Source organism: Macaca thibetana, chromosome 12 (genome assembly GCF_024542745.1).
Source record: "Macaca thibetana thibetana isolate TM-01 chromosome 12, ASM2454274v1, whole genome shotgun sequence".
In the NCBI taxonomy this organism is placed as follows: Eukaryota; Metazoa; Chordata; class Mammalia; order Primates; family Cercopithecidae; genus Macaca; species Macaca thibetana.
In genome coordinates this window covers 108485066-108511869 of record NC_065589.1, presented here as the reverse complement: position 1 = coordinate 108511869, position 26804 = coordinate 108485066, and the positions used below count along the sequence as shown (strand labels likewise).

Sequence of the window (26804 nt, the reverse complement as noted above, 5' to 3'; positions counted from 1 at the left end):
CTAAAATGAGTAGGTAGTCTCCAGCATGTTGGAATTTGTTGTAGAGACTTTTGTCCAGGTTTTGCTTTATATATTTTTTAACAATTAAAAATAGACTCAGGTGTGGTAGGTCATACCTGTAATCCCAGCATGTTAGGAGGCCACGTCAGGAAGATCACTTGAGCCCAGGAGTTCAAGATCAGTCTGGGAAACACAGTGAGACCCTGTCTACACACACACACACACACACACACACACACACACACAAAAATTATCTAGGCGTGGTGGCATGTACCTGTGATCCCAGCTACTCAGGAGGCTGAGGTGGGAGGATCACCTGAGCCCAAGAGTTTGAGGCTGCAGTGAGCTGTGATTGCACCACTGCACTCCAGCCTAGTGGTGGAGCAAGACCCTGTCTCTAAAAAAACTCTTTTTAATTAAAAATATATTTAAATGGCGTTTAAATTGAACTTCACAGAAAACCTGCGGCACCTCTGTGGAGTACTCCACAGAATATAGCATATATCCCTCTAAAAGTATATTGGAGTGGGAGGAGAGCTGGAGAAAGAACATGCTTCCCTAACCTACAGCAAAGAGCAAGGTTTTGTAGTAAATGTGAAGCTGCAGCAAGGACCTGCCTTTTCAAGGAGAAAACTAATGAGCATGAGACTTGAATGACTGGTGTCAGAAACCACAGCTTATGGCTGCATGGTAAACAACGTGTGTGTGTCATCTTTGGTTTTTGTTGTGTGTTTCATTCCTTGGCTGTCCTTAAGAGAACAGTCATGACCAACCCTCACTGAGTATTTACTTTGTGCCAGGCACTATTCTAAGAACCTAACAAGTATTAACTCATTTAATCCCTACAACAACCCTAGGAAGTAGGCCCTCTTGAAGACAAAAGATGCTTGGCATCGTGGATGCTGGAGTCAAACTCAGGGTCCCATTCTGGGTATTTCAGACCATGGGACTCCTTCTAGGATCACTTGGGAGCTGAATTAAAGGGGCAGGGAAGGTGGCTGAGAGACATGCTCTGTTGTGCGTACCCTAAGATGGAAAGCCTGAAAACGTCTTGCTTAAATAAAATTTCACAGGAAGGAGGGGAGAAATAACTCTTCGGAAATGGGGTCAGTTAGTTTTCCTTCAATGATCTCATTTGTATCCAACCTTTACTTATCTCCCTGGAATCTGGGGCTAGGGGCTGAGGGGGGTCTAGGGATGGGACTGAGAGAGATGCAGGGAGGGAGAGCAGGAGTTTAGGGTGGAAGCTGGCTGCCACTTGGCCTTGGGAAAGGAAGGAGTGTCCAGGCCATTCTTCTCACCAGTTTTGCCCTTCTTTGTGTCCATGTCTAGGAGTAACAGTGCAAGCCCTTTCCACAGTTCCTGTCATGTTTAGCTACTGGGTGAGTGTGAAACCTCAAGCCATCTCCTTGGTGTTGAAGGTTCGTGTCAAGCTCCCAAAAAGTGAACAGATACCTCAAGTCTGGACACCAGTACCACTGACCACCCCCAACAACTAACTGTCCTCCCCTTCAGAGATCAGCAGGGTCCCCTCTCAGGCCTGTCTTCTTAGCCGTGTCTTCACTCCAGTACAGTAGCCAGTGGTCACATGTTGCTATGTGACTTGCATTATAGTTCCACCGTACGGTGGTTCTAGGTCAGCCTTATTCTCCACCAGAACTTACCTGTCTGATGACTCATTCCTGCAGTGCCTTGCTGGGGAACTGACAAGCCAATATCTTCTGAGATGAGAATGATTTTGAGGTAGGAATAATAATCATGACCTAATATATCAGCTCTCCAAGGGAAAAACAGAATTCAGAAGGGGAATCCTGAGGTTGGATGCCCTTTCCCAAGTGAATAAATCTCAAGCACTAAAAGTTTCAGGCATGATTTCCAGCCTGTGGAGGAAAATTTTTGTACATAGCCGGGAGCGTGCTAAGTCCCTGCTCATCCAAACAGATACTCACTCTCATGATTTAAGGAGCAGTGGAAATACCACCTGTTCATACATACTTCCGTGATCTGTGTTCATAAACCCAGTATTAGTGAGTGACTCAGTCTTTGCCTGTTCCTGCGATTGCATTCACTACTTAAAAGTGCCCTGAGACCTCAATATGCCTGAATTTATCAGATTGGTTACCACTCTGATTAGACAACTGAGGCTGCAGGAGAGGATCAGATTCCTGGCAGTGGGCAGTGGGGTGACAGAGGAAAGAAAACAGTGAAGAAGGGAGCATTAGGGAAACCAACAGCAAACTTCATCTGCCTCAGCATTTTGCCAAGGACAGCCCTGAATGTCACAGCCAACAAGAAGGACAGACAGGAGAACAGGCAGGCAGCAGGACGAGTCAGTGAGCCAGCCTGGCTGCCCCCAACGAGGCATGATAAGGAGGTGCCTTGATGGTGGGCTGGGACCCTTGGCCAGGCCTGACCTCCTGGGAGGTAGGGGGGCATTAAGATCTTTCTGCAGTTGGAGGTGGCCCATGCTCATTCCATCTCTAGTGTTGGGATACCAGGCCCAGTAATTGTGTCCTTCCCTTCTGATTCTGGCCTCAATTTTTCCAATGAATCAGCAATATACCTTCTGTTTTCTTTGCTTTACAAAGATTGGCTTCTGGGTCTTCTGTGGCCAGCACCTTTCCAATCTGTGCCTCTGTTTTCTGATGTGGTAAAGCTCATCAAAATGTGTCATTTGAAAATGACAAATATTATAGCCACAAGGAGGCACTGTTCAGAGTAAATGTCTAAAAGAAGTAGGTTTTCAACAATGCGGTTTTCCCTCTCCTGTCTCCACCAGGCCAAACCTGAGGACACTTTAAACCTGTGCCAGCTTTTAAACAACGACCTTGCCACCACCGTTGCGAGCTACCCCAGGAGGTTTGTGGGTCTGGGGACGTTGCCCATGCAGGCCCCTGAGCTGGCGGTCCAGGAGATGGAGCGCTGTGTGAAAGAGCTGGGCTTTCCTGGGGTCCAAATTGGCACCCACGTCAACGAGTGGGACCTGAACGCGCGGGAGCTCTTTCCTGTCTATGCGGTGAGTAGCGGGGCTGCTCAGCCAATGCCAGCCGCCCAGTGCCTGGGCCCGGGGCACTGCTGGGTGCTGGCGGGGAGGAGGGGAAGCGTCACCCTACTGGGAGGGGAGAGTGGCATCTATGACTTGTTAGATGTAGGTAGAAGGTGTAGAAATAGCCCCCACAAAGGAGTGGGCCATTCCAAAGAGGAACTGGTGGAATGGTTCCTAGGCCAGCGCTGAGTTAACACAGTGAAATCTCTTTTCCTTCCATCCCCCTTGCCCTCCTTTTTTTAAATCTTTCACTTGGAAGCCAAAATACCCTCTTTACAGCCACTGTGCAAAAGAATCGTGTTAATGACATACAAATATATATATACATATATTTCGGCTGGGTGCAGCAGCTCACACCTATAATCCCAGCACTTCGGGAGGCCCAGGTGGGCAGATCACTTGAGGCCAGGAGTTGGAGGCCAGCCTGACCAACATAGCAAAACCCCATCTCTACTAAAAATACAAAAAAATTAGCCAGGTGTAGTGCCACACCCCTGTAATCCCAGCTACTTGGGAGGCTGAGGCATGACAACATCTTCAACCTAGGAGACAGAGGTTGCAGTGAGCCAAGATTGTGCCACTGCACTCTAGTCTGGGTAACAGAGCCAGACTCGGCCAAGCGCGATGGCTCATGCTTGTAATCCCAGCATTTCGGGAGGCCGAGGCAGGCAGATCATGAGGTCAGGAGTTTGAGACCAGCCTAGCCAACACAGTGAAACCCCGTCTCTACTAAAAATACAAAAATTAGCTGGGCGTGGTGGCGGGTACCTGTAATCCCAGTTACTTGGGAGGCTGAGGTAGGAGAATCGCTTGAACTCCAGAGATGGAGGTTGCAGTAAGCCAAGATCATGCCACTGCACTCCAGCCTGGGCGACATAGCCAGACACTGTCTCAAACAAACAAAAAAAAAGAGCAAGACTCCATCTCAAAAAAAAAAAAAATCTGCTTTGAAAAAAAAATACTTAACATTTTTCAAAAATACAGAAAAGTATAAAGACGAAAATAAACATTACCCATAATCCAGCCTCCCAAAGATAAGTAGCCACTGTTATCATACACAGTTACTTTTTTGATATACATATATCTATATTTTCATGAAACTGAAATTCTGTTACACATGTGATTTTGTATGCTAATTAAAAATTTCCAACATAAGTGAAAATTCTTTTAATGCATGATTTTTAAATAACTGCAGAATATTCCAATATATGGCTATGTTTTGATTTATTTAACCAACCTGTAATTAAGATATTTTTTAAGTCATATATTTTGAAAATGTACTTTCAAATACCTAATAAAAAATAATACCATGAAAATGTTAACATTTGATGAAACTAGGTGGTGGGTATATGGATGCTCATTGTGTTATTGTTTACACTTTCTATACTTAAAATATTTCATGGTAAAATGTATGTTCAAAAATTCAGTGCCATTCATTTCTGAAATATCCAGCTTCAAGTATCCATAGTTCCACAGTCATCTCCATCAGTCTTCTTCTTCCTCCTCCACTTTCAATTCTTTCTATAACCAAATCTTCTCATCTCAGTACCAGGATTCACGATGCATAACTCTACTCAATTGCATTTTTTAAATGTTTTATTTCCCTCCTAGAATTATAATAATATTGCTTTCTATTATTTTCATTATAAATGCAAAATCTTTAATAATGACTTACATAGATGTTTGTGGACTCACCAGGCACTGTGATTACTGATCATTTACTCATTTAGTATTTATTGAGGTCTAACTACAGGCAAAAAATTTTTCCATGTTTGTATCTATGGCAACTGCCCACCAGTCAGGGGATTGCCTGTTAAATTGCCTCCTAATGACTTGAAAGATTTAATGTTCCTCAAAATATTGAACTCCCTGAAGTTCACTGGCTGCAGTGGCTTAGCTGATGTAGCGAATGTTTTCTAGAAACTTTAATGAGCTTTGAAAGAGGATTTATTTACTTATGCATCCAAGTTGTTTCAGCACAGAGTGAGCGAGACTTCAGCTGCAAGTCATGTTAGCATTCATTGGATTTGGGTTTATGAATTACTAAGGGGCTTAGGAAGCAACAGCAGCCGGTCGGGGTCCACATGGATATTTTCATTTGCGTGACTAGCTCGACCCATCAATCATTCTAACTGGGCTGTTTTGGGGACATCCAGTCTCTGAGGGGATTCAGGAGCACATGCTGTCCCCAGGTGGCTCACGATGTCCTGGGGGTGGCAGCATATTTGTTTGGTTAGCAAGGTTTGCCTGCCTCTCTGCTCTCTAGTTTGTGTCAATAATGTGTTGAAATGAATTTTCATGAGCGAGGTTGGCTTTGTCATTTCAAGGTGATCCTGGCACTCCAAAGGTCTAACTGTCCCCTTTATCTCCTAGACCTCCCTTTTTAGTGAGTAAACCCAATCATACATGCTCAGGTCAGTTTTCAGGCGCAAAAACAACTTCGTCACTGGTATAAGGCAGACAGAATTGCAGTGCCAACTGCCCAGCTCCACCATCTATCAGCCACAAGGCCTGAGTAAGTTAGCCTCTATCTGCCTTAGTTTTCTTCTCCATAAAATGAGGGTAGTAAAAGTGTGCATCTCATAAAAAAAATTAAACTAGTTAATAATTATAAAATTCTTATAACAGCTTGGGCACGTAAGTTCTCAATGCTAATTATAATTGTGAGAGTATAACTTCTTTTTCTATTCTCTACAAACCCCATATATAGAAGGAGATCAACAATATGTTAATTTGAATTGAACAGAAATGAGGGTGGGAGGAGGGTGAGGATCAAAAATCTACCTATTGGGTACAATGGTTATTACCTGGGTGATAAAATAATCTGTATGCGAAGCCCCTGTGACATGCAATTTACCTTTATAACAAACCTGCACATGTACTCTGAACATAAAAGTTTACAAAAAATAAAAAGGAAAAATTTTAAAAAGAAAAGAACCACCAGAGGCACACAGAATAAAGCTGTATCCAAATGAGGAGTCAAATCCCACAGAGATACCATGACCATGCACCTTTGCCAAATTCAAACCATCCCAAGAAGTCAGTATTTTCTTTCCAACCTGCATCTATGATCAGAAACCAATTAGCTTCTCTCTCTTTAAAAGGCTTATATCTCTTCTGCTCCCCAGGACCTGTTGAATTAAAAGTCCTTTCTTCAACTTACCAGAATCCCCTGTTGTCCCAGAATTGGTTTTCTGTTTTAAAAATGCTTATGTACACAAGTCACATTGCATCAGCCTGGTTAGCACAAACATTTATGTATGAGGGTAGGAGGAGTCACTCCAGAGCCTCAATATACATAGTGAGGAATTATTCTAAGGGAAATCTCTTTTGAATCTTGATGAGTGCTAATATTCAATGCCTGTTGAGGGGACTTCTTTTAATTAAACTTTTTGTTGAATAAAGGTCATTCCATCCAGATGGTATTTCCATTTCTCAGAAGGCCCTGGAGCATGCCCATGACATTCATCTCAGTGCCTGTCTGGCTAAGGCATTGACCTCTTCCCTTTCTGAGGTCATCTCACTCACAGCTGACTGTTCAGAGACTCAGCTGGGCTCCTGGGGCAGGAAGAATGCCTACAGACCCCAGGGATTCCACCCAGCGCTGGGCTCTGAGTAGTCAGGTGGCTTGGGTCAGGCCAGCCAGCCCCAGCCCAGCACTGAGCCTCTGGTTCCAGCACATCACTTCCTCACTTTCCACAAACTCTAGTTTCCAAGTGGGGAAAAGGAGGGGGCACTCTCGCCCTGACTCCAAGGATACAGTCTCAGCAATCCTTCCAAAAGAGTAGACCAAGTAGGAGCCAGAAGGAGCCAAATGTAGGGGAAATTTTCCCCTACATTTCAGGTGTGGGATTCGTCCTTGAGCATTTTGCTCTCAGCCAAAACATCTGAATAATGGATATTTCCGGACACTTGTTTTACCAGATGATATATTAAGTTCATCGACCTCAGTGGTAAATCTACCAACCCCCTTTGTTAATTCTAAGTGTCCCTTTTATTTTCCAAGCAGGAGAAGTTTGTCAATATCTCTTTTAAATAGATCATAAAACAACTTCAAAAGCATTTTAATTTATTTTTACAGACCAATATAGACTCAAAGAAAAGCAGTTTCCCCAAAACAGTACCTGGTATCTGCTCACTCATCAAAGTAACCCTCTCTCTCTCTCTCTCTCTCTCTCTCATTGCTTCTTTGAAGGCAGCTGAAAGGCTGAAGTGTTCTCTGTTCGTGCATCCCTGGGACATGCAGATGGATGGACGAATGGCCAAATACTGGCTCCCTTGGCTCGTAGGTTTGTGTCTGTGTGGGGTCTGGAACAGAGGACCAACTCTTGGGTTTTTCCAATCATCCATGGAAACCTATTAGGTCAAATAGGGAAAGTATGAATAATTAACAGGATTATGAGTAACAGCAGCTATCACTTACTGAGCTCTTACTTGGATTAGTGCGCTATATATATACATTACCTCATTTAATTTTAAACATACCCAATACCATCATAAATAAATCATATATTTAATCCATGAGGTTGACATTACAATGATCATTTTACAGATGGAGAAACTGAGGCTTGGAGTGTTTAGGTAAGTTGTCCAAGTCACACAGTTAATACATGAAAATGTAATTTACACAGATATATCTGACTCCAAAGCCAGTCTTGCTACACAGACTCCCAAAGAGGCTTCAAAAAATGTAACCACGCCTGTCTAGTAGATTTTTTGGAAGATGATAATAGCATCAGTTCATACAAACGAGAATCCTAGAATTAAAGGTAGAAGGTCAACTTCCACCACCCAAAGATCTGAAATCTTATATAAAAGATGTCCCAGGCTTGCAATTTTCCTGTTATCTGCTCTTCTGCCCTTTGCCTCCTGTACTATCCATAGTTCCACAAAAGGGTAGAGGAGAAAACTCCATTTGCTCTATCCAGTCTCTCATTATCAGTTATGATAAGAAGAGATAGAGAACAGATGTAAAATTCTGGAGCTATAGGTGAAAAATAGAGCTCATCTACAAACCCAATGAAAACTTGGTCCCCAAATGAAAAGTGTTGGGTTTTTTTGTTGTTGTTGTTTTGTTTTGTTTTTTGAGACAAGTTCTCACTCTGTCACCCAGACTGGAGTACAGTGGTGCAATCTCAGCTCACTGCAACCTCCGCCTCCCGGGTTCAAACAATTCTCCTGCCTCAGCCTCCCAAATAGCTGGGATTACAGGGGTGCAATGCCATGCCCAGCTAATCTTTGTATTTTCAGTAGAAACAGGGTTTCACCATCTTGGCCAGGCTGGTCTCAAATTCTTGGCCTCAAGTGATCCACCCACCTCTGCCTCCCAAAGTGCTAGGATTACAGGTGTGAACCACTGCACCGGATTTTCTTTAAGGAGACCATTGTTCTTTCTCTCCTCAGCCCAACTAGTACAATTAGTAATCATTAAGCAATCAAAATAGCAATCGCCATGAAGAATTAAATGGGGCAATATATTGGAAGTCAAAAAAATGGGATTTTAGTTCCAACTTAAGTCTCTATTTCACTGTATTGCTTGTAGTAAACCACTTTAACTCCATAGGCCGCAATCCCTCATCCGTAAAATGAGAATGCTGGTCTGGATTCCTCCAAAGGTCTCTTTCTGCTCTGATGTTTTATATATTCCTGTGATTGCTGTTGGAAACCAAAGTATTTAGTAAGGAGGCTTCCTACTCATTCCCCACCAAATTCTTGGGCAATAATTAATAGGATGAGATAACCCAAGATGCCCAGTGCCATCAAGCTTCAAAGAAAAATGTCACCCTTATTCACAAAACTTTGACAAGTCCCACAAGCTTATTTATTTATTTATTTATTTAGAGACCAAGTCTCACTCTGTCACCCAGGCTGGAGTGCAGTGGTGTGATCTCAGCTCACTGCAACCTCTGCCTCCCAGGTTCAAGTGATTCTCTGCCCCAGCCTCCCAAGTAGCTGGGATTACAAGTGAACGCCACCATGCTCAGCTAATTTTTATATTTTTAGTAGAGACGGCGTTTCACCATGTTGGCCAGGCTGGTCTCAAACTCCTGACCTCAACTGATCTGCCCACCTTGGCCTCCCAAAGTGCTGGAATTACAGGTGTGAGTCACCACACCCGGCCCATAAACTTATTTATATTGCAACAGGAGAGCATCTGCATATAGAGTCATTTCATCATCCATTTATGCAACACAAATACATTGATTCCTTCTAGCATGCCAGGCCCTGTCCCAGGCACTGGGGATACAGACATGAACAAAACCTCTGCTTTCATGGAGCTTACATTCTGGTTAGAGGAAAGAGATTATAAACAAGTATATATAATCACAAGAAAACAGGCTAATTTTGGAATTTTATTCTGGATGCAAAGGTGGTCATTAGTGGATTGGAGGATTCCCAGCAGAGAAGCATCATGATCCAATTCACACTATGAATGTAACTCTGACTGCTGTATGGAGAATGGATTGTGGGGTTATCGTTCAAGTAATTATGAGAAAGTAGAGTCACAGAACTAGAAGAAAGTGATGTCATCCATCTCTCTGCCTCCAGGAAGCTCTGCCCACAAATTGCTCCCAGATGGGTACAAATCTATCATGCTTCCAGAATTCCCAGGCAGCTGGGTGCCAGGGGTGTCTCTGCCTGTGAAGCAGTGACCAGCCCCAGGCAGAATGAGCATCCTGTGAAGCCTAGCTCCTCAGCCTACAGAGTCAGGCTTCCCCAGAAGGTGCAGGGCACAGCTGTGGAGCGGTCGGATTTCTGAGTCATGGTCTGAAAAGCAGTCAATGGCAATGTAGCTTGGACTGGCTCCTCGGGGTGAAGGCATTAGACGTGGACCAGCTGCTTCTCCTAGCAGCACAAAGCACTTGAAATAATTCATTTTAATCCAGTTATTTTCAACCTCAGCTACAAGAGGCAGCAAAGATTTGGCAGCAATGATCATAATGATAGTTAATATTTAGTGAGCCCTTACTAAATGCCAGGTGCTGTCTGCCAATCCTCAAAACAACTCACTGGCAGGAACTCACCATTTTACAGATGAGGAAATTGAGAGAGAAGCAACTAATACTTTTGTTGAGCACCTCCATTGTGAAATTCTGTCCAGGAACTTGGCTGACATCATTATTTGCAATGCTCCACAACAGTCTTGCAAAATGGGCAACACAGACATCATCTTACAGATGAAATGTGGGCTCAGAGCCATTAAATAACTGGCCTCCAGAGGCCAGGAGGCAGAAAACTGGAGGAGCTAGGGTTCAGCTCAGACTTGGCACACTCCACCTGTCCCACTGCATCCCAAACTGAAGTTGGGGGAATTAAGGCAAATGCCAAGTCCTCTGGCTCCTCGACCTCTCTGGCCATTAGATGACTCTCCCTTCAAGTGGCAAATAGGAAGTTTCACGTGGTTCTCCTTGCCAAAGTAATGCCCTATAATACAGCCAAACTATGCCAGGGTACAGGGGCCTCAAGTTTCTTTGCACTGACAATTCCCCAGCCACTAACATCACTGAACTTCTTCTTGGTCATCCCTGAGCCTTGCAACTATTTCCTCTCCAGGAATGCCAGCAGAGACCACCATAGCCATTTGCTCCATGATCATGGGTGGAGTGTTTGAGAAGTTTCCTAAACTGAAAGTGTGTTTCGCACATGGCGGTAAGACCCTATTTTTATTAGTCATCTCAGGCTGTCATAACAAAATGCCACAGATTGCATGACTGTAAGAAAACAGAAATTAATTTTCTCACAGTCCTGGAGGCTAGAAGTCCAAGATCAAGGTGCTGGCAGGGTTGGTTTCTAGTGAGGGCTCTCTTCCTAGTTTGCACATGGCCACCTTCCTCACATGGCCTTTGGTCTCTCCTCCTTTTCTTACAAGGACATCAGTACACCAGTCCTATTGGATTGAGGCCCCACTTTATGACCTCGTGTAACCTTAATTACCTCCTTAGAGCTCCTTTCTGCAAATACAGTCACATTTGGCATTAGGGCTTCAGCATATGAATTTTGAAGGAATAGGATTCAGTTTATAACATCCTTCCAGTCATCACTCTAGTCACATGATAGTTTAGGAACCAAATTCTACTTTTGTAGGCAAGTTTAGTTTTGGCACTGTTTTTTTTTTTTCTGTTTTTTATTTAAATCCCTCTAGTTAGATCGTGAGCTCTCCAGTCTACAAAAGTCCCTACTATTCTTCGTTGTTTACAAATAGGCCTACTTCATTTTTTTACATTGCCTGCCTGGTCCCTGTAGGTAATTGAATTTGTGACCCTTAAACACACACACACACACACACAAAATCAAACTATACATGTTATTCTCTAACATGCCTTTCCTCCTCAACAGCATAGAGAAGACATCTTTCCATGTCAACAAATACAGAGCTTCATCATTTTTTATGGTGTCATGTATGGCCTTGTATTTCACGGATATGTCACCATGACTTAGATAGTCCCCAACTGATAGGTTGTCTCAATATTTTGCTATTATAATCACACTATATTTGAAAACTTTGATTACATATCTTTACACACTTGCCTTCACTCTTTTTTTTATTTTTATTTTATTTTTATTTTTTTGAGATGGAGTCTCACTCTGTCACACAGGCTGCAGTGCAGTGGTGCGATCTCGGCTACTGCAACCTCCGCCTCCCAGGTTCAAGCGATTCTCCTGTCTCAGCTTCCTGAGTAGCTGGGACTACGGGCACGTGCCACCACGCCTGACTAATTTTTTTGTATTTTAGTAGAGGTGGGGTTTCACCATGTTAGCCAGGATGGTCTCAATCTCCAGACCTCATGATCTGCCATCCTTAGCCTCCCAAAGTGCTGGGATTTTAGGCGTGAGCCATTGTGCCCAGCCTGTCTTCTCTCTTTAGGATGAATTTCTCAAATCTGAATTTCTAGATGAGTTAATGTCATTTCTTCCATCATCTCCCAGCATTCAGAACACAATAGGTCCTTTGTAATTACTGTTAATCAGCTGGCCTACGGTAACTTCTTGCATATAACATCAAGACTAAAGGAATCCTTTACAATCAACACTAACCCCTCAGTAATGGGTTTTACTTGCAGGTGGTGCCTTCCCCTTCACAGTGGGAAGAATCTCCCATGGATTCAGCATGCGCCCAGATCTGTGTGCCCAGGACAACCCAATGAACCCGAAGAAATACCTTGGTTCCTTTTACACAGATGCTTTGGTTCATGATCCTCTGTCCCTCAAGCTGCTAACAGATGTCATAGGAAAGGTAAGCCCAGTCTGCCACTTGGATGGCTTATGGGGAGCAGAATGCTACATCAGCAACCCATCCTCTCTCCTTTTTTGGCCTCTCTCCTAAAAAGGGATGGAATAAAGGTATTAGATGAAAGGAGAGAGACAGTGAGGTTTGGGATTAGGTTTGCTCACACAGGGGATTATCTCCAGGGTCTCCCTCCACACAGAGTATATAATACTAAGAAACTATTATATATGCCAGAGAAATCCCAGATAATCTACATGGCTGGGTATTCCCTCAGATCAGCTCCTCCTCCTTAGTGACATTCCTATATACACCCAAAATGACACGTGGCAATGTAGTAAGCAGGAAAGGGTCACAAGTTTCAAAGTCAAATTGACCTGGGTTAAAATCCTGGCTCTACCTTTCACTAGCTGGGTAAATTGTGAATGCAACTGTCCTCACCCACTACATGGAGAAAACTGGAACACTGAAAGGGTGGAAAACGCATAGCTGGGAAATTGCATTGGACAGGGAGTCAGGGGAAGATGGTGAAGGGTCTTGTGTATCATGCCCTGAGATTTCTTCCTGGAATAATATGGCTTTTGATTCTCTCATTTAATTAAAACACCAGCATGGTGGTACTTTAAAGCCCACAAGAAAAATTCTTTCCTCTGATGTAGTCTCCTCGCCGATCTCTCTGTTGGTGGCACATCCACCCTTTAGGTATTCTTCAAAAATGTTAACTCAGCAAGTTCGAGAATTTCTAGGGAAAAGGCCATAGTGAAAAGTCTAAAATATTTTGTATTTCAATTCCATCTTATTACTTACAGATATCTATAGAAGATTTCCAAATTTTCCCAAGGGAAAATCTTTGGGGTTAAAAGTATATAGACATATTTAAAAATTTGCAATATGGTACTTGAGTTTAGACTCTAAGGTTTAAAAAAATCATGTCTAGCAAAAAGAGGCCCATCATTTGAAAGTTGCAAGTAGTGTTTTATCTCCAGAATGGACACTTTATCTCACATTAATGCTGACTGTTTCTCTGGCTTGAGAAAATCACCAGAATATAAATGTTAAGCATTTTAGCTTGGTAATCAATTATGTGGTTGAGCTGTGTCTCTGAGTTGTTTAGCTTTTGTGTCACCCTTGCAGAGATGGATGGTTAGCAATTGGTTGTGACTGTTGATTGTTTTTGGTTTGGATATAGAGTGATGAGAAGGTATGTAAGCAGAAGACTGCACAGTGCAGAAACTGGAAGAGACTTTGTGGGCTCTGGACATTGAGCAATGGAGGAAAGGAAGAGGGAAAATCATGTGGAATTAGGGGAAAGGGCTTTTCTTATTACATCGCATCAAGCCTAGTACCTCCTTAGTATTCTTGGAAATTGAAACAACAGGAGAAAACACCATTGCCAAATCCAAAGCCCATTTTCTAAGGGATACTATCAGCACCTTAAACAAGCATCCAGTGCAATACGCACTGGCCAGGGGACAGAAGCAGAAGAGGAAAAATATGGCAAGCACTTCATGTTAACCAGTGGATGGACTAGTTGGTGAGCACATGTGAATACATTCCTGTTAGGGACCTCCAGAAAAACTCAGCAGGTACTTTACAAAGTTCTTGGTGCTGAGATCTTACATTCAAACTGTGAAAGCTTGAGCCATAATAATTTGGGCATCAAAAGCAAATGTGACCTCATTTTATGTGATCTCACAGGCTGGTAAATCCAGGACATAGGAGCAGTATATATTAATAATTTAGGATTCTTTTAAAAATATTAATACTTCTTCATTCTACTCATATTCACATTAGCAAATTCTCTTTTAAAAACAATCCCCAAATCAGAATGGCTAAGGAAAGTCCTAGCTAGACATCTGCGCTAGAGAGCAATCTGGCCAGATTTGAGCAAAAGGACACAATGCGGTGGAGGCAGGTCTCTAGAAAGAAAATAATGGAACTGATGAATGATTTGATCTGTCTGAGAGTTGGAAACAATTACTGCCAGACATTTAACAGATCTGTTAATGCATTAGGAACAAATGCAGGATATATATAGAAAATTAAGCCAATGAAAGAAAAGGAAATAACTGACTCCAAGAAAACAAAAAGTCTACTTGAGGGCAGATAATCACTGTATATTACTTGACTCGGCAGTAAGCAATATTTGTAGTCATAATAGGGTAAATATTAAGTACTGGTTTAAATGAAAATCATAATTCTATTAAGAAAGAGAGTAAGAAAGAAATTCTCAACGACCATAATGGGAAATCAGTAAATACTCTCTAAAGTTAGTAAACTAAGAAACAATAGTATAAGCTTATTATCTGGGAATATAAAGGTAATTATCAAACGATGCATGCTAAAATGGTAAAAGTGGCTGCCTTAGGGGATAAGAGTTGGAGAGGTGACCCAGGGTTTCACTCTGTTACCCAGGCTGGAGTGCTGTGGCATGATCATAGCTCACTGCAACCTCCATCTCGCAGGCTCAAGCCATCGTCCCACCTCAGCCTCCCAGGTAGCTAGGACTACAGGTACACACCAGCATACCCAGCTCATTTTTGTATTTTTTGTAGAGACAGGGTTTCGCCATGTTGCCCAGCAGGTTCCGGATTTAAGCAATCTGGCTGCTTCAACCTCCCAAAGTGCTGGGATTACAGGCATGAGTCACCACGCCTGGCCAAAAAAATGTTTTAAAAAAAGAGCTGCTTTTGATAATAAAGGTATTTTGTAATATTTGATTGTTTACATATAAACTTTACTTTGATAAAAATAAATTTTAAATAACATCTTAAGATATATGTCATATATAAAAAACCAAAACCATTATTGAGCACCTACTATTTCTAAAACACTGTGCTATTTGATAAGAAAGTATTTAAATTGCATAATCTCTTGGCTTCCTTCCACCTCTAAAATTCTTTAGCTTTTAAATTCTTTGCTTTGATTTTTAAAGATGGATACAAAGAATGCAGGTTATAGATTATCAGTCTAACACTGTGAGAAATACAAAAAAAGGAAAACTTTATTTCCTCCCTATATTAACATGATCACAGAAAATACACTTCACTATTTAAATGGATAGATTTTTGAGAGGTCGGTCATACGCTCATTATGGGTATATCATAATTTTGGCTAGATCCACTGGTAACCTCCTGCTGCATAATTACAGTCGTGCATCACTTAATAGTGGAGATACGTTCTGAGAAATGCATCATTAGGCAATGTTGTGGTTGTGCGAACATCACAGTGCCCTTACACAAATGTTTATGGTACAGCCTACTACACACCTCAGCTATATGGTATACAGCCTGGTGCTCCTAGGCTACAAACCTGTACATGTTACTGTACTGAATACTGTAGGCAGTTGTAACCCAGTGATACATATTTGTGTAGCTAAACATATCTAAACATAAAAAGGGTACAGTAAAAATAAGATGTAAAAGATGAAAAATGTATAGGGCACTTGCCATGAATGGAGCTTGCAGGACTGGAGGTTGCTCTGGGTGAGTCAGTGAGTGAGTAGTGAGTGAATGTGAAGGCCTAAGACACTGCTTTACATTACTGTGGACTTCATAAACACCCTACACTTAAGCTACACTAATTTTTTTTTAACTTTCTTTCCTCAATAATAAATTAACTTTAGCTTACTGTAACTTTTTTACTTTATAAACTTTTAAATTTTTTAAACTTTTTCACTCTTAATAATACTTAACTTAAAATAAGAACACACTATACAGCTGTACAGAAATATTTTTTCTTTATATCCTGATAAGCTCTCTTATATTAAAAAAAATTTTTTTTTTTTTTTTGCTTTTTAAACTTTTGTGTTAAAAACTAAGACTGAAGTACACACATTAGTCTAGGCCTACACAGGGTAAGGATCATTGTCACTGTCTTTCCCCTCCACATCTTGTCCCACTGGAACGTCTTCAGGGGCAATAACACAACTGGAGCTGTCATCTCATATGACAAAGCCTTCTTCTGGAATACCTCTTGAAGGACTCGCCTGAGGCTGTTTTATAGTTAATTTTTTTTAACAAGTAGAAGGAGCACACTCTAAAATAATGATTAAAAAGGCTAATACAGTGAATACATAAGCCAGTGACATCGTCATTTATATCATTACCAAGTCTTACATACTGTACATCATTACCTGTGCTATATTTTTTTTTTTTAAGACAGTCTTGATCTATCACTCAGGCTGGAGTGCAGTGGCATGATCTCAGCTCACTGCAACCTCTGCCTCCTGGGTTCAAGCAATTCTCATGTTTCAACCTCCCAAGTAGCTGGGATTACAGGAATGTGCCACCATACCCAGCTAACGTTTATATTTTCAGTAGACATGCATTTCACCATGTTAGCTAGGCTGGTCTCAAACTCCTGACCTCAGGTGATCCACCCTCCTTAGCCTCCCTAAGTGCTGGGATTACAGGCATGAGCCACTGTGCCCAGCCTATCTGTGCTATACTTTTAGTAAGACTGGCAGAGATAGGTTTGTTTACACCGGCATCACCACAAACACTTGAGTGGTGCATTGCACATCATAATAATAGTAATAACACATCACATTATAATGGCTATAATATCACTAAGCAATAGAAACTTTTCAGTTCCATTATAATCTTATGGGATCACCGTCACATATGCAGTCTGTCATTGACCAAAACATCATTACGTGATGCATGACTGTAATTACCCCAAAACTTAGTGGCTTAAAACAAGCCACATAAACAATAATAAACATTTATCATCTCTCATGGCCTCTATATGTTAGGAATTTGGAAATAGCTTAACTGACTCAAAGTCTCTCAAGAGGTGAGACAGGCAAGGTGTCAGTCAAGGCTGTAGTTATCTAAAAGCTTGGCTGGGGCTAAAGGATTTATATTCAAGGTAGATTTTACCCATGAGTGGCATGTCAGTGATTGGTTTTTGTGGGAGGCCTCAGTTCCTCTCCAGGTGTGCCTCTTTGCACAGCTGCTTGAGTGTCCTCACAACATGGCTGCTGGATGCCCCCAAGAGTGAGTGATCTGAGAGAGAAATGGGGAGAGATGGTAATGGAGACAGGAGGGAGGGAGGGAAAAAGAAGAGGGGAGAAAGAGAAAAAGACAGAGAGAAAGAGAGAGAGAGAGAGATTGAGCACACACCAGACAGAAGCTATCCTTTTTATGACCTAGATACAGAAGTCATGTAGTATTAATTCCACCACATTTTATTCATTAGAAGCAAGTCATTTAATCTGGCTCACATTCAAGGGGAGTAGAATTAGATCCCACCTTTTGAAGGGAGGCTTATCAAAGAATTCGAAGGTGTATTTAAAACTACCTCATTCCACTCTCTGGCCACAAATTATTTATATTCCTCCTAAAAGCAAAACACCCTCACCCCTACCAAGACTGCCCCAAAAGTCTCATCCATTTATAGCATCACTTAAAAGTCTAGGATTTTGGCCGGGCACGGTGGCTCAAGCCTGTAATCCCAGCACTTTGGGAGGCCGAGACGGGTGGATCACGAGGTCAGGAGATCGAGACCATCCTGGCTAACACGGTGAAACCCCGTCTCTACTAAAAAAATACAAAAAACTAGCCGGGCGAGGTGGCGGGCGCCTGTAGTCCCAGCTACTCGGGAGGCTGAGGCAGGAGAATGGCGTGAACCCGGGAGGCGGAGCTTGCAGTGAGCTGAGATCTGGCCACTGCGCTCCAGCCTGGGCGACAGAGCGAGACTCTGTCTCAAAAAAAAAAAAAAAAAAAAAAGTCTAGGATTTTGTTGCTTAGATGAACTGGTGGATGAGGCTCCTCATGTATACTTTCTCCAAATCTGAAGAACTGTGAACTTAACAGACAAGTTCCTGTGTTCCTCACACGCTCAATGTAAAATGGCAAGACAAGCATAGGATACTTGCTATTCTTCCCATTCCAAAAGGGGAAAACAGGAGGTTCAGAGGAGTCACTAGCCACCAGCAAGTCTGAAATCCATCAGGCACATATTGTTAGTTCCTTTATTAGAACTCAAAGCATAGAAACTATTCAACATAACTCTGTTTGTATTGTTTTGTTTTTGAGACAGGGTTTTGCTCTGTCATCCTGGCTGGAGTGCAGTGGCACCATCTCAGCTCATTGCAACCTTCACCCCCCAGGCTCAAGGGATCCTCCAGTCTCAGTCCCCTAAGTAGCTGGGACCACAGACACATGCCACCACGGCTGGCTAACTTTTGTATGTTTTGTAGAGACAGGGTTTTGCCATGTTGCCCAGGCTGGTCTCAAACTCCTGGACTCAAGTGATCCACCCACCTCAGCTTCCCAAAGCACTGGGATTACAGGTATGAGCCAGTCTGCCAGCCAATTCAACATAGCTGTTGCTTCTACCTTCTCAGTCATCTTTCCTTTTCCATGAAAGTCTGTGTTTGTGGCTGAGCAGTTTGAACAGACTGCTTCATGCCTGTACATGTTTTATAGTCCAAAGGTTTACTTTCCTTTTTTATATCTGTTCCTTTCAGTCCAAGCTGGTTGTGCTTCTGCTAATACAATTCCCTTAAAAACCAAATGAGTCTTTCATGAATTTTATCAAGTTTCACATCATTAGGCAAAAGACTTAGCCACAAATCTTTGAGAAAAGCCCTTCTGTACCTTTGGGTTTCTGCTAAGGTGGCTGAGAGACAACAGCCTTAAGTTTCTGAGAAGCCCTTCTTGTTTGACTGAATGGCTTTTTAAGGCACTTCCTAGATCTTTTGAGGTTATAGCAAAGACATTATAGTCACATCTTGGCTTAATTTTTAGACTCTATTTTTCTGATTATGCCCTGGATTTAGTTTTTGCCAGAAATCCATATCTTAACTTTAGCATCATTTGCTATAGAAGAGGCTGGAAATTTTCAAACCCAACAATCCCCATAGTACCAGTCCATGGCTCAGGGGTTGGGGACCCCTATTGTAGATGATGGCGTTGCTAAATTTTTGCCACCACCATAGCAAGTATCACCCTTCTTCTAGTTTCCAATCACATTTTCTTCATGCTCCTTTAAGCCTTTACTGCAACCTTCTCACAGGCCACTGGGCTTCTAATAAGAGTCTTTACAGGGACCTTTGGTTTTTTATTATTCTCAAAGTCCTCCCAACTTCCTCCTACTAATCAGTTCCAAAGCCACTCCCACATTTTCAGGTTTTTGTTATGGTAGCACCAAATTTCTAGGAACCAAACTCTGTATTAGTTACATGTTGCTGCATCACAAATTAACCTAAAACTTAGCGGCTTAAAACAAGAATGCATATTTATTATCTCATTCCTTTTCTCTGGGTCAGGAATTCAGGAACCCTCTGGCTTGGCAATTCTGGCTCAGGGTTTCTCTTGAGGTTCAATAAGATGACTGCAGACCACCAATTTCTTCTTTATTTCTTTTCTTCTTTATTTTATTTTATTTACATGCTACTTACACAAACAACCCCAAACTCTCCACCAGTTTTGTAACTTTCCTCTCAGTACATTCAGACACATAGACTAACACTAGTCTATTAATTCTGTATTCTTAAAGAAATATCTTCAGGAACCTTCTGACGCTCTAATTGGGACTGAGTTGCTATTTAAACCCACTGCACAGCTGTCATCCTGAAAACTCTCTTCATGAGGATATTCTCAATCTCTCTCATTGGATTCCTTGTTTGCTGAATCTCATGAATTTCCCATTTCTTGGTTTTACTCCTTCATCTTGGTGGACAACATCCTTCAATAATTTTCAGAGAAGGAAGTATGGGGGATGAACTTTTCAAAACCTTGTTTATCTAAAAATGTCTGTATTCATCTTTCACAATGAGCTAATTGTTCAGCTAGGTAATAATTCTAGCTTAGAAGTCACTTTTTTTCCCTCAGAATTTTAAAGTCATTGTTCCATTGTATTCTGACTTTTAGAGGTGCTGTTGGGTAATGTAATGACATCCTAATTTTTGAAATTTGTATAAAACCTGCTTCTCTCTCCTCCTCACCACAACTTCAAAGAGTCCAAGAATTTCTTTTTGTCCTGAAATTTCACAGTGATACTACTTGATGGAGGTCTGTTTTCACCCATTACACTAGTCATTTGGTGGATCCTTTCACTCTGTAAATTTTCTTAAATTATTTCTTTAATGATTTCCTTCCCTCTGCTTTTCTCTCTGGAATGCCTATTGTTCTAAAGTTGAACCTATTTTTGTTTTCTGTCTTATATACCACCTCTTTGAACTTTTACTTTCTGGGAGATTTTTTTCTTTTTTTTTTTCCTTTTTTTTTTTTTTTTGGAGACGGAGTCTCGCTCTGTCACCCAGGCTGGAGTGCAGTGGCCGGATCTCAGCTCACTGCAAGCTCCGCCTCCCGGGTCTACGCCATTCTCCTGCCTCAGCCTCCCGAGTAGCTGGGACTACAGGCGCCCGCCACCTCGCCCGGCTAGTTTTTTGTATTTTTTAGTAGAGACGGGGTTTCACTGTGTTAGCCAGGATGGTCTCGATCTCCTGACCTCGTGATCCGCCCGTCTCGGCCTCCCAAAGTGCTGGGATTACAGGCTTGAGCCACCGCGCCCGGCCTGGGAGATTTTTTTCAACTTTATTTAAAAAGCCTTCTACTTAGTTGGTCCCTCAATTTCCAAAAGCTTACTATTTTTCTTGTTCTCTGAATTTTTTAAAATATCCTGCTCTTGTTGGGCGGATGCAATACCTTTTCTTATCTCTCTGAATATACTAAGAATTTTAGGAAGTTTACTTATCCCTGTAAGTCTTCCTCTAGGTGGCTTTTTTGTCTGTTTTTTAAAGTCTCAGTCTTCCATATTAAATGCTTTCCTCATGCGTCTAATCTTTTTGAGCATGTACAGTGTTTTAGTACCTGACTCTTGGAGTTGTTAGGACAAGACAGAGGTAATAATTACACAGCATTGTGAATGTGTTCTATGCGGATGAAGTGTACATTTTAGTTAATATTATGTTATGTGAATTTCACCTCAATTTTTTAAGGGGTTTGTTTCTGCAAGTTAGACTTTCTGCCATCCCAACCAAAATATCTATTCATATGTTCTTAACTTTATTTATTTATTTATTTATGTATTTAGAGACAAAGTCTCACTCTGTCACCCAGGCTGGAGTGCAGTGGCATGATCTTGGCTCACTGCAACCTCTGCCTCCCGGGATCAAGCAATTCTTGTGCCTCAACCTCCTGAGTAGCTGGGATTACAGGCATGAGTCAGAACACCTGGCTAATTTTTGTATTTTTAGTAGGAACGTGGTTTCACCATGTTGGCCAGGCTGGTCTCAAAACTCCTGACCTCAGGTGATCCGCCCACCTCGGCCTCCCAAAGTTCTGGGATTACAGGCATGCACCACTGTTCCTGGCCCTTTCTTTATTTTTAATGGAGAATCCCAAAATTCTTGTTCTGTAAAATAGGAAGTATTTTTATTTCATAGTAAAAGAAATGGTTCACTTTTAGGAGCAACACTGTCAGTTTTTACAACAATAGTCAGAAACGTGATCTTGTCTTGGGCATTTGATCTGTGAGTAAGAAGATGAACCTAAGCTGGACATCATTCAGGTCCAATGGATAAAGCTTCACCATCCCCTTTCTGTACCTTCTACATCTTTCATATTCAGGACTACTCGATTCAAGGGGTTCTGAAGGGCTAGGATGATCCAGAAGCACTGAAAAGTTATTTATCATTAAAGAAAGATTTGATTGTACCCAGAGCTATTGTAGGCTGCAGACCATACCATACGTGTTAGAAATATTTCCAACATGGCTTAAAACTAAAAGAGTTTCTCAGGCCGGGCGTAATCCCAACACTTTCGGAGGCCAAGATGGGAGGATCTCTTGAGGCCAGGAGTTCAAGACCAGCCTGCCCAACATGGTGAAACCCTGTCTCTACTAAAAATACAAAAAAAAATAGCCAGATTATGCCTGTAATCCCAGCACTTTGGGAGGCTGAAGTGGTTGGATCACTTGAGGTTAGGAGTTTGAGACCAACCTGGTCAACATGGTGAAACCCCATCTCTACTAAAAATACAGAAAGTAGCCAGGCATGGTGATGGGTACCTGTAATCCCAGCTACTCAGGAGGCTGAGGCACGAGAATCACTTGAACCTGGGAGGCAGAGATTGCAGTGAGCCAAAATTGCACCACTGCACTCCAGCCTGAGAGGCACAGTGAGACTTGGTCTCAAAACAAACAAAAAAAAAGGTTGGGGAGGGTTCTGGCCTAATTCCCACCTAACCTGACATTTAAATTTGTTTGCATACTTCGGCTTCCAAGTGTTTTGGTTACAAGATATTTTCTTGTGCACTGGAATCCTCAAAAGAGTAAAAATACTTTTTTGAAGCCTGTAAGCTTCCTTTCTGCTTCTCAAGAAGTTGTGGTAAGTGAGAGGGTTCAAGTCCTGGCTCTACTACTAGTTAGGTGGTGACCAAATATCAAGTCACTTACCCTTCTCAGCCTCAGCTTCTACAACTGTAAAATGGGGATGATAACCAGGCAGAGTTGGTGTGAAGAGTTAATATAATACTATGCCAAAGGACTGTACAAATGTCAGAGATTTTTACCTACTCCAGCGCTTTACAAATAGTAGGTATTAAGTTAATGTTTGTTTAATTGAATTATATAATGATCTTGGGAATATAAAGCTAATTTTACTTTGCATTGATTGAATTAAACCAGGCTATTTCTCTAGGAAATTAAGTTTCAGGGAACAAACTAAATCTCTGGTATGCTAGAATTTTTGGAGTAAGTTATGTTATAACAGAGTTATGCTGTATTTACTGCAAATGCTACTAATGAGATATTCTAATGGGAAGGAAATTATGTGTTCTTTTTCCAAAAGAAAAAATGAAACTTTCTCCCACAACTAGAACCATTTTGTAAGCCACATCTTTGTGTTTGCAGAACTCCCTAAAAATGTGAAAAAGTTCATGCATCCCAGCAGGTGAGAAGTTTATTTCTTTTCCCTGACAGGTATATTAATCACTATTATTATCAGCTCAGTAAGTCCTTGACCTCATAGGGAGATGTGTGCAGCTGCTGGCTTTGGAGAGAGAAATGTATGTTGGAGCAAAGTGTTGCTATCCACTGCTTTACTGCCTAATAAGGAAAGCCAGCATCTGTCCAGAAGGTAGAATTTCAGGATCCCAGATGAGGCAGCCATGGTAGCTAAAATGCCCATCATTAGTGTCATGCGCCTCCATGTGAAGAGACCACCAAACAGGCTTTGTGTGAGCAACATGGCTGTTTATTTCACCTGGGTACAGGTGGGCTGAGTCTGAAAAAGAAATCAGCGAAGGGAGATAAGGGTGGGGCCGTTTTATAGGATTTGGGTAGGTAAAAGAAAATTCCAGTCAAAGGGGGGTTGTTCTCTGGCGGGCAGGAGTAGGAGTCACAAGGTGCTCAGTGGGGGAGTTTTTTGAGCCAGGATGAGCCAGGCACAAGATAATGTCATTGCTTAAGGCAAGGACCGGCCATTTTCACTTCTTTTGTGGTGGAATGTCATCAGTTAAGGCGGAGTAGGGCATTTTCACTTCTTTTGTGATTCTTCAGTTACTTCAGGCCATCTGGGCGTATATGTGCAAGTCACAGGGGATGCGATGGCTTGGCTTGGGCTCCGAGGCCAACAATTAGAATTATTCCTTGGGGTTTAATAGAGTCTTTAGAAATGCCCTACTAAAATGTAGATGTTGTCAAATGCTACCTTAACACAGATATCTTTAAAAACTGGTGCATGATCATGGCAGATACCAAGGGAATAGGATCTTGGATCACAGACAAAAAGACAGAAGAAATTTCAGCTCTGGGGAGGCCAAGATCAGATACATTATTTGAGAAACCTAAGATGTGAGGAGAGCTTTGGGTATCCCAAGGAGCTAAGATTAATGGAAATGGAGGCAACAATCATCCAAGGCCGTATCACAAGCCTCCTTAACCCAGGATTCCTCATGTAATTCATTTAAAACATAATCAATTTGCAGTTATGAAATAACAGGTGATAGAACTAGCAAAAGGAAAGGTAATTTTTTTAGAGGCAAAGTCTCTGTCGCCCAGGCTGGGGTACAATGGTGCAATCACAGCTCACTACAGCCTTGAACTCCTGGACTCAAGTGATGTTCCCACTACAGCCTACTGAGGGCCTGGGACACAGGCACCATGGCTGGCTAAATTTTTGATTTTGTAGAGACGGGGTCTCACCATGTTGCCCAGACTGGTCAACACAGGTTGCTTCTGGCTGCAAGTGATCCCCCCGCCTCAGCCTCCCAGAGTACTACAATTACAGGTGTGAGCCACCACACCCAGCCAAAAAAGTATTTTAACCCAAGTACTTATTAGGCATCTATCAACAGGAGACTGGCATTACTCAACGGAGTATGTGACCTTCATCCTACAGGATCATATAACTCTTGAAGAATCTCTTCCCTCCCATTTTTTCTTGCTACTATCTCTTCTCCCTCTGAACAAGAAACTCAATAAAAATTTCATTTCCAATTTTGTATGCCTATTGCTCTCTCTCTTATGAAATTACTGACAAGTCAGAAGTGGTCAAAGATTTACCAGAAGTATCAATAAGAGATGTACAGATAGATGGCAGGTATGGAAAATGAAAAGTTCACAAGCCAAATACAAGTACATACAATTATCTACTCATACATAATTACAAGTAGATAATTAACCTCCTACAGGGAGGAGTTGTGAACAATAGTTACTCAATAATAATTCAACATTGCCAAACTCTGAGTTTGATGTTCTGCAATGGGCATCCAAAATCAAGTTAGGAAGAAAAGCAGGGAAGTGTCTTAACCAGAAGGACAAATTGCAGAAGGGTGATTTTCACTTCTGCTTCAGAATTATTTGCTTTCTCCAAATTAAAATGGAATATACCCCCTCTTAACATATATTTATATCCAAGAAGGCTATAATACTGGAAATGGAAGAATTCCTGACTAGAAGGCAAAATTAATTTCTAGACTTCATATTCATGTTAATGTAGTTGACAAATGTAGTAAAAGCAAGAGACTTTTAAAAATTATGCTGTGTTTTGGAATTGTAAACAGCTTTAGCAAGAGGAGTTTAGAAATAAGGACAAATGAACCTCCAGTGAATACCAAGCAGACAGTTCAGAATAAGATCAGCTGTTACCACAGATGTAAGTAGACATAACCGGGTCTTTACACCTTTTATCGGCAGGTATATTTGTTTGGTTTCATACAGCAATGAGTACAGAAATCTAAAAGCAGACTTGTTAGTCTATCATGCCTTCCTCTAAACTGTATTATGTACTTTCCCATATTATTTCATATAAATGTATTCATTAAACCTAGGAAAATATTTTTTGGTGGTAGAAATCAAAATGTCATTTATCCTCAAATAGCTCAAATTTAGAGTGTTTAAAATATATTAAATATTTCAGGCCTAGGCCAGGCACAGTGTCTCATGCCAGTAATCCTAACACTTTGAGAGTTGAGGTGGGTGGATCACTTGAGCTCAGGAGTTAGAGACCAGCCTGGCCAACATGGTGAAACGCTGTCTCTACAGAAAATTCAAAAATTAGCTAGGCATAGTGGTGCGCACCTGTAGTCCCAGCTACTTGGGAGGATGAGGTGAGAGGATCACTTGAGGCTCGGAGGCAGAAGTTGCAGTGAGCCGAGATCATGCCACCGCACTCCAGCCTGGGTGACAGAGTGAGACCTTGTCTAAGAAATATATATATATATATGTGTGTGTGTATATATATTTATATACATATAATATATATGTAAAATATGTAATATATAAGTATATATTATATATTATATATTATATATATTTTTTCAGGTCTAGTTACAGTCAGACTTCATCTTTCATATATTCAAGGATTCATTCCTTCAACACACATACATTTGTTAAAGTAACTCTCATATTGATTATGAGCATGTGTCAGAGTTTTATTCCAAACTTGTATCAAAATAAGAAACATTCTCAAAAGTCCAGTTCAAAGAATCCTTCTTACAAACACTTTTTATAGGGAAAAAATCAGCAGATAAATTATTAAACTAGATTTTTTTCAGAAGGAAAACAATATCTAGTTAAGGATGATAGCCTCTTTGCCTTATTGGTTAAAGGTCTTAGACTAGTTTCAAGAGTAATAATCAGCCAAGTGGGTTTCCCGAGATGGTCTTTTAAGCTCATTACTCTCTTAGAAAATTGCTCAAGTATTTTATCAGGAAAAGAATTATTTCCCGAGGAAAAGCAGCTAGTCATATCAGACCACAAAGTTCTGACCCCACAAAGGCTTGGGACCCTTTTATTTCTCGCATTTATTGGGGGCTGCTTATGCCATGCTAAGGAACTCAAGCTTTACCTTCTAGGCAATGGAGAACTATTGACAGGGTTTAAGCAGGCATATGCCCTGATCAAATTTGTATTTTTAAAATATCATTTTCTCCAATATTTAGTATTGACTGAGGTGGATGAGGCTGGAATTCCAGGAATAGGATGGCCTTAACTTTTGAAAATCAATCAGTGTAATTCACCATATTCATGAAATAAATAGTATGATCATTTTATAGATGAATAAAAAGTACTTGGCAA

The 26804-nt window shown here is 41.4% G+C and overlaps 2 protein-coding genes and 1 long non-coding RNA gene across 7 annotated transcripts in view; 2 read left to right on the top strand and 1 right to left on the bottom strand.

Moving 5' to 3' along the window:
- RAB3GAP1 (RAB3 GTPase activating protein catalytic subunit 1) overlaps positions 1 to 26804 on the top strand; it is a 1043110-nt gene that overhangs the window by 720623 nt on the left and 295683 nt on the right. The gene's annotated exons all lie outside the window — the stretch shown is intronic.
- ACMSD (aminocarboxymuconate semialdehyde decarboxylase) overlaps positions 1 to 26804 on the top strand; it is a 64356-nt gene that overhangs the window by 21462 nt on the left and 16090 nt on the right. For 4 of the 5 annotated variants that reach the window (XM_050751000.1, XM_050750996.1, XM_050750997.1 and 1 more), the window contains 4 exons: positions 2780 to 3016; positions 7242 to 7335; positions 10601 to 10696; positions 12109 to 12281. In XM_050751000.1, the coding sequence (XP_050606957.1) occupies positions 2780 to 3016; positions 7242 to 7335; positions 10601 to 10696; positions 12109 to 12281 (600 nt within the window). Of the gene's footprint in view, positions 1 to 1332; positions 1383 to 2779; positions 3017 to 7241; positions 7336 to 10600; positions 10697 to 12108; positions 12282 to 26804 lie in introns of all 5 variants that reach the window. The other variant, XM_050750995.1, reaches the window with a different exon arrangement.
- Positions 7356 to 26804, bottom strand: part of LOC126932261 (uncharacterized) — a 52460-nt gene continuing 33011 nt past the window's right edge. The window contains exons 2-3 of the long non-coding RNA XR_007718148.1: positions 12207 to 12367; positions 7356 to 7402 (exon numbers count right to left, since the gene is read on the bottom strand). This is a non-coding gene — a long non-coding RNA (uncharacterized LOC126932261). The remainder of the gene's footprint in view (positions 7403 to 12206; positions 12368 to 26804) is intronic.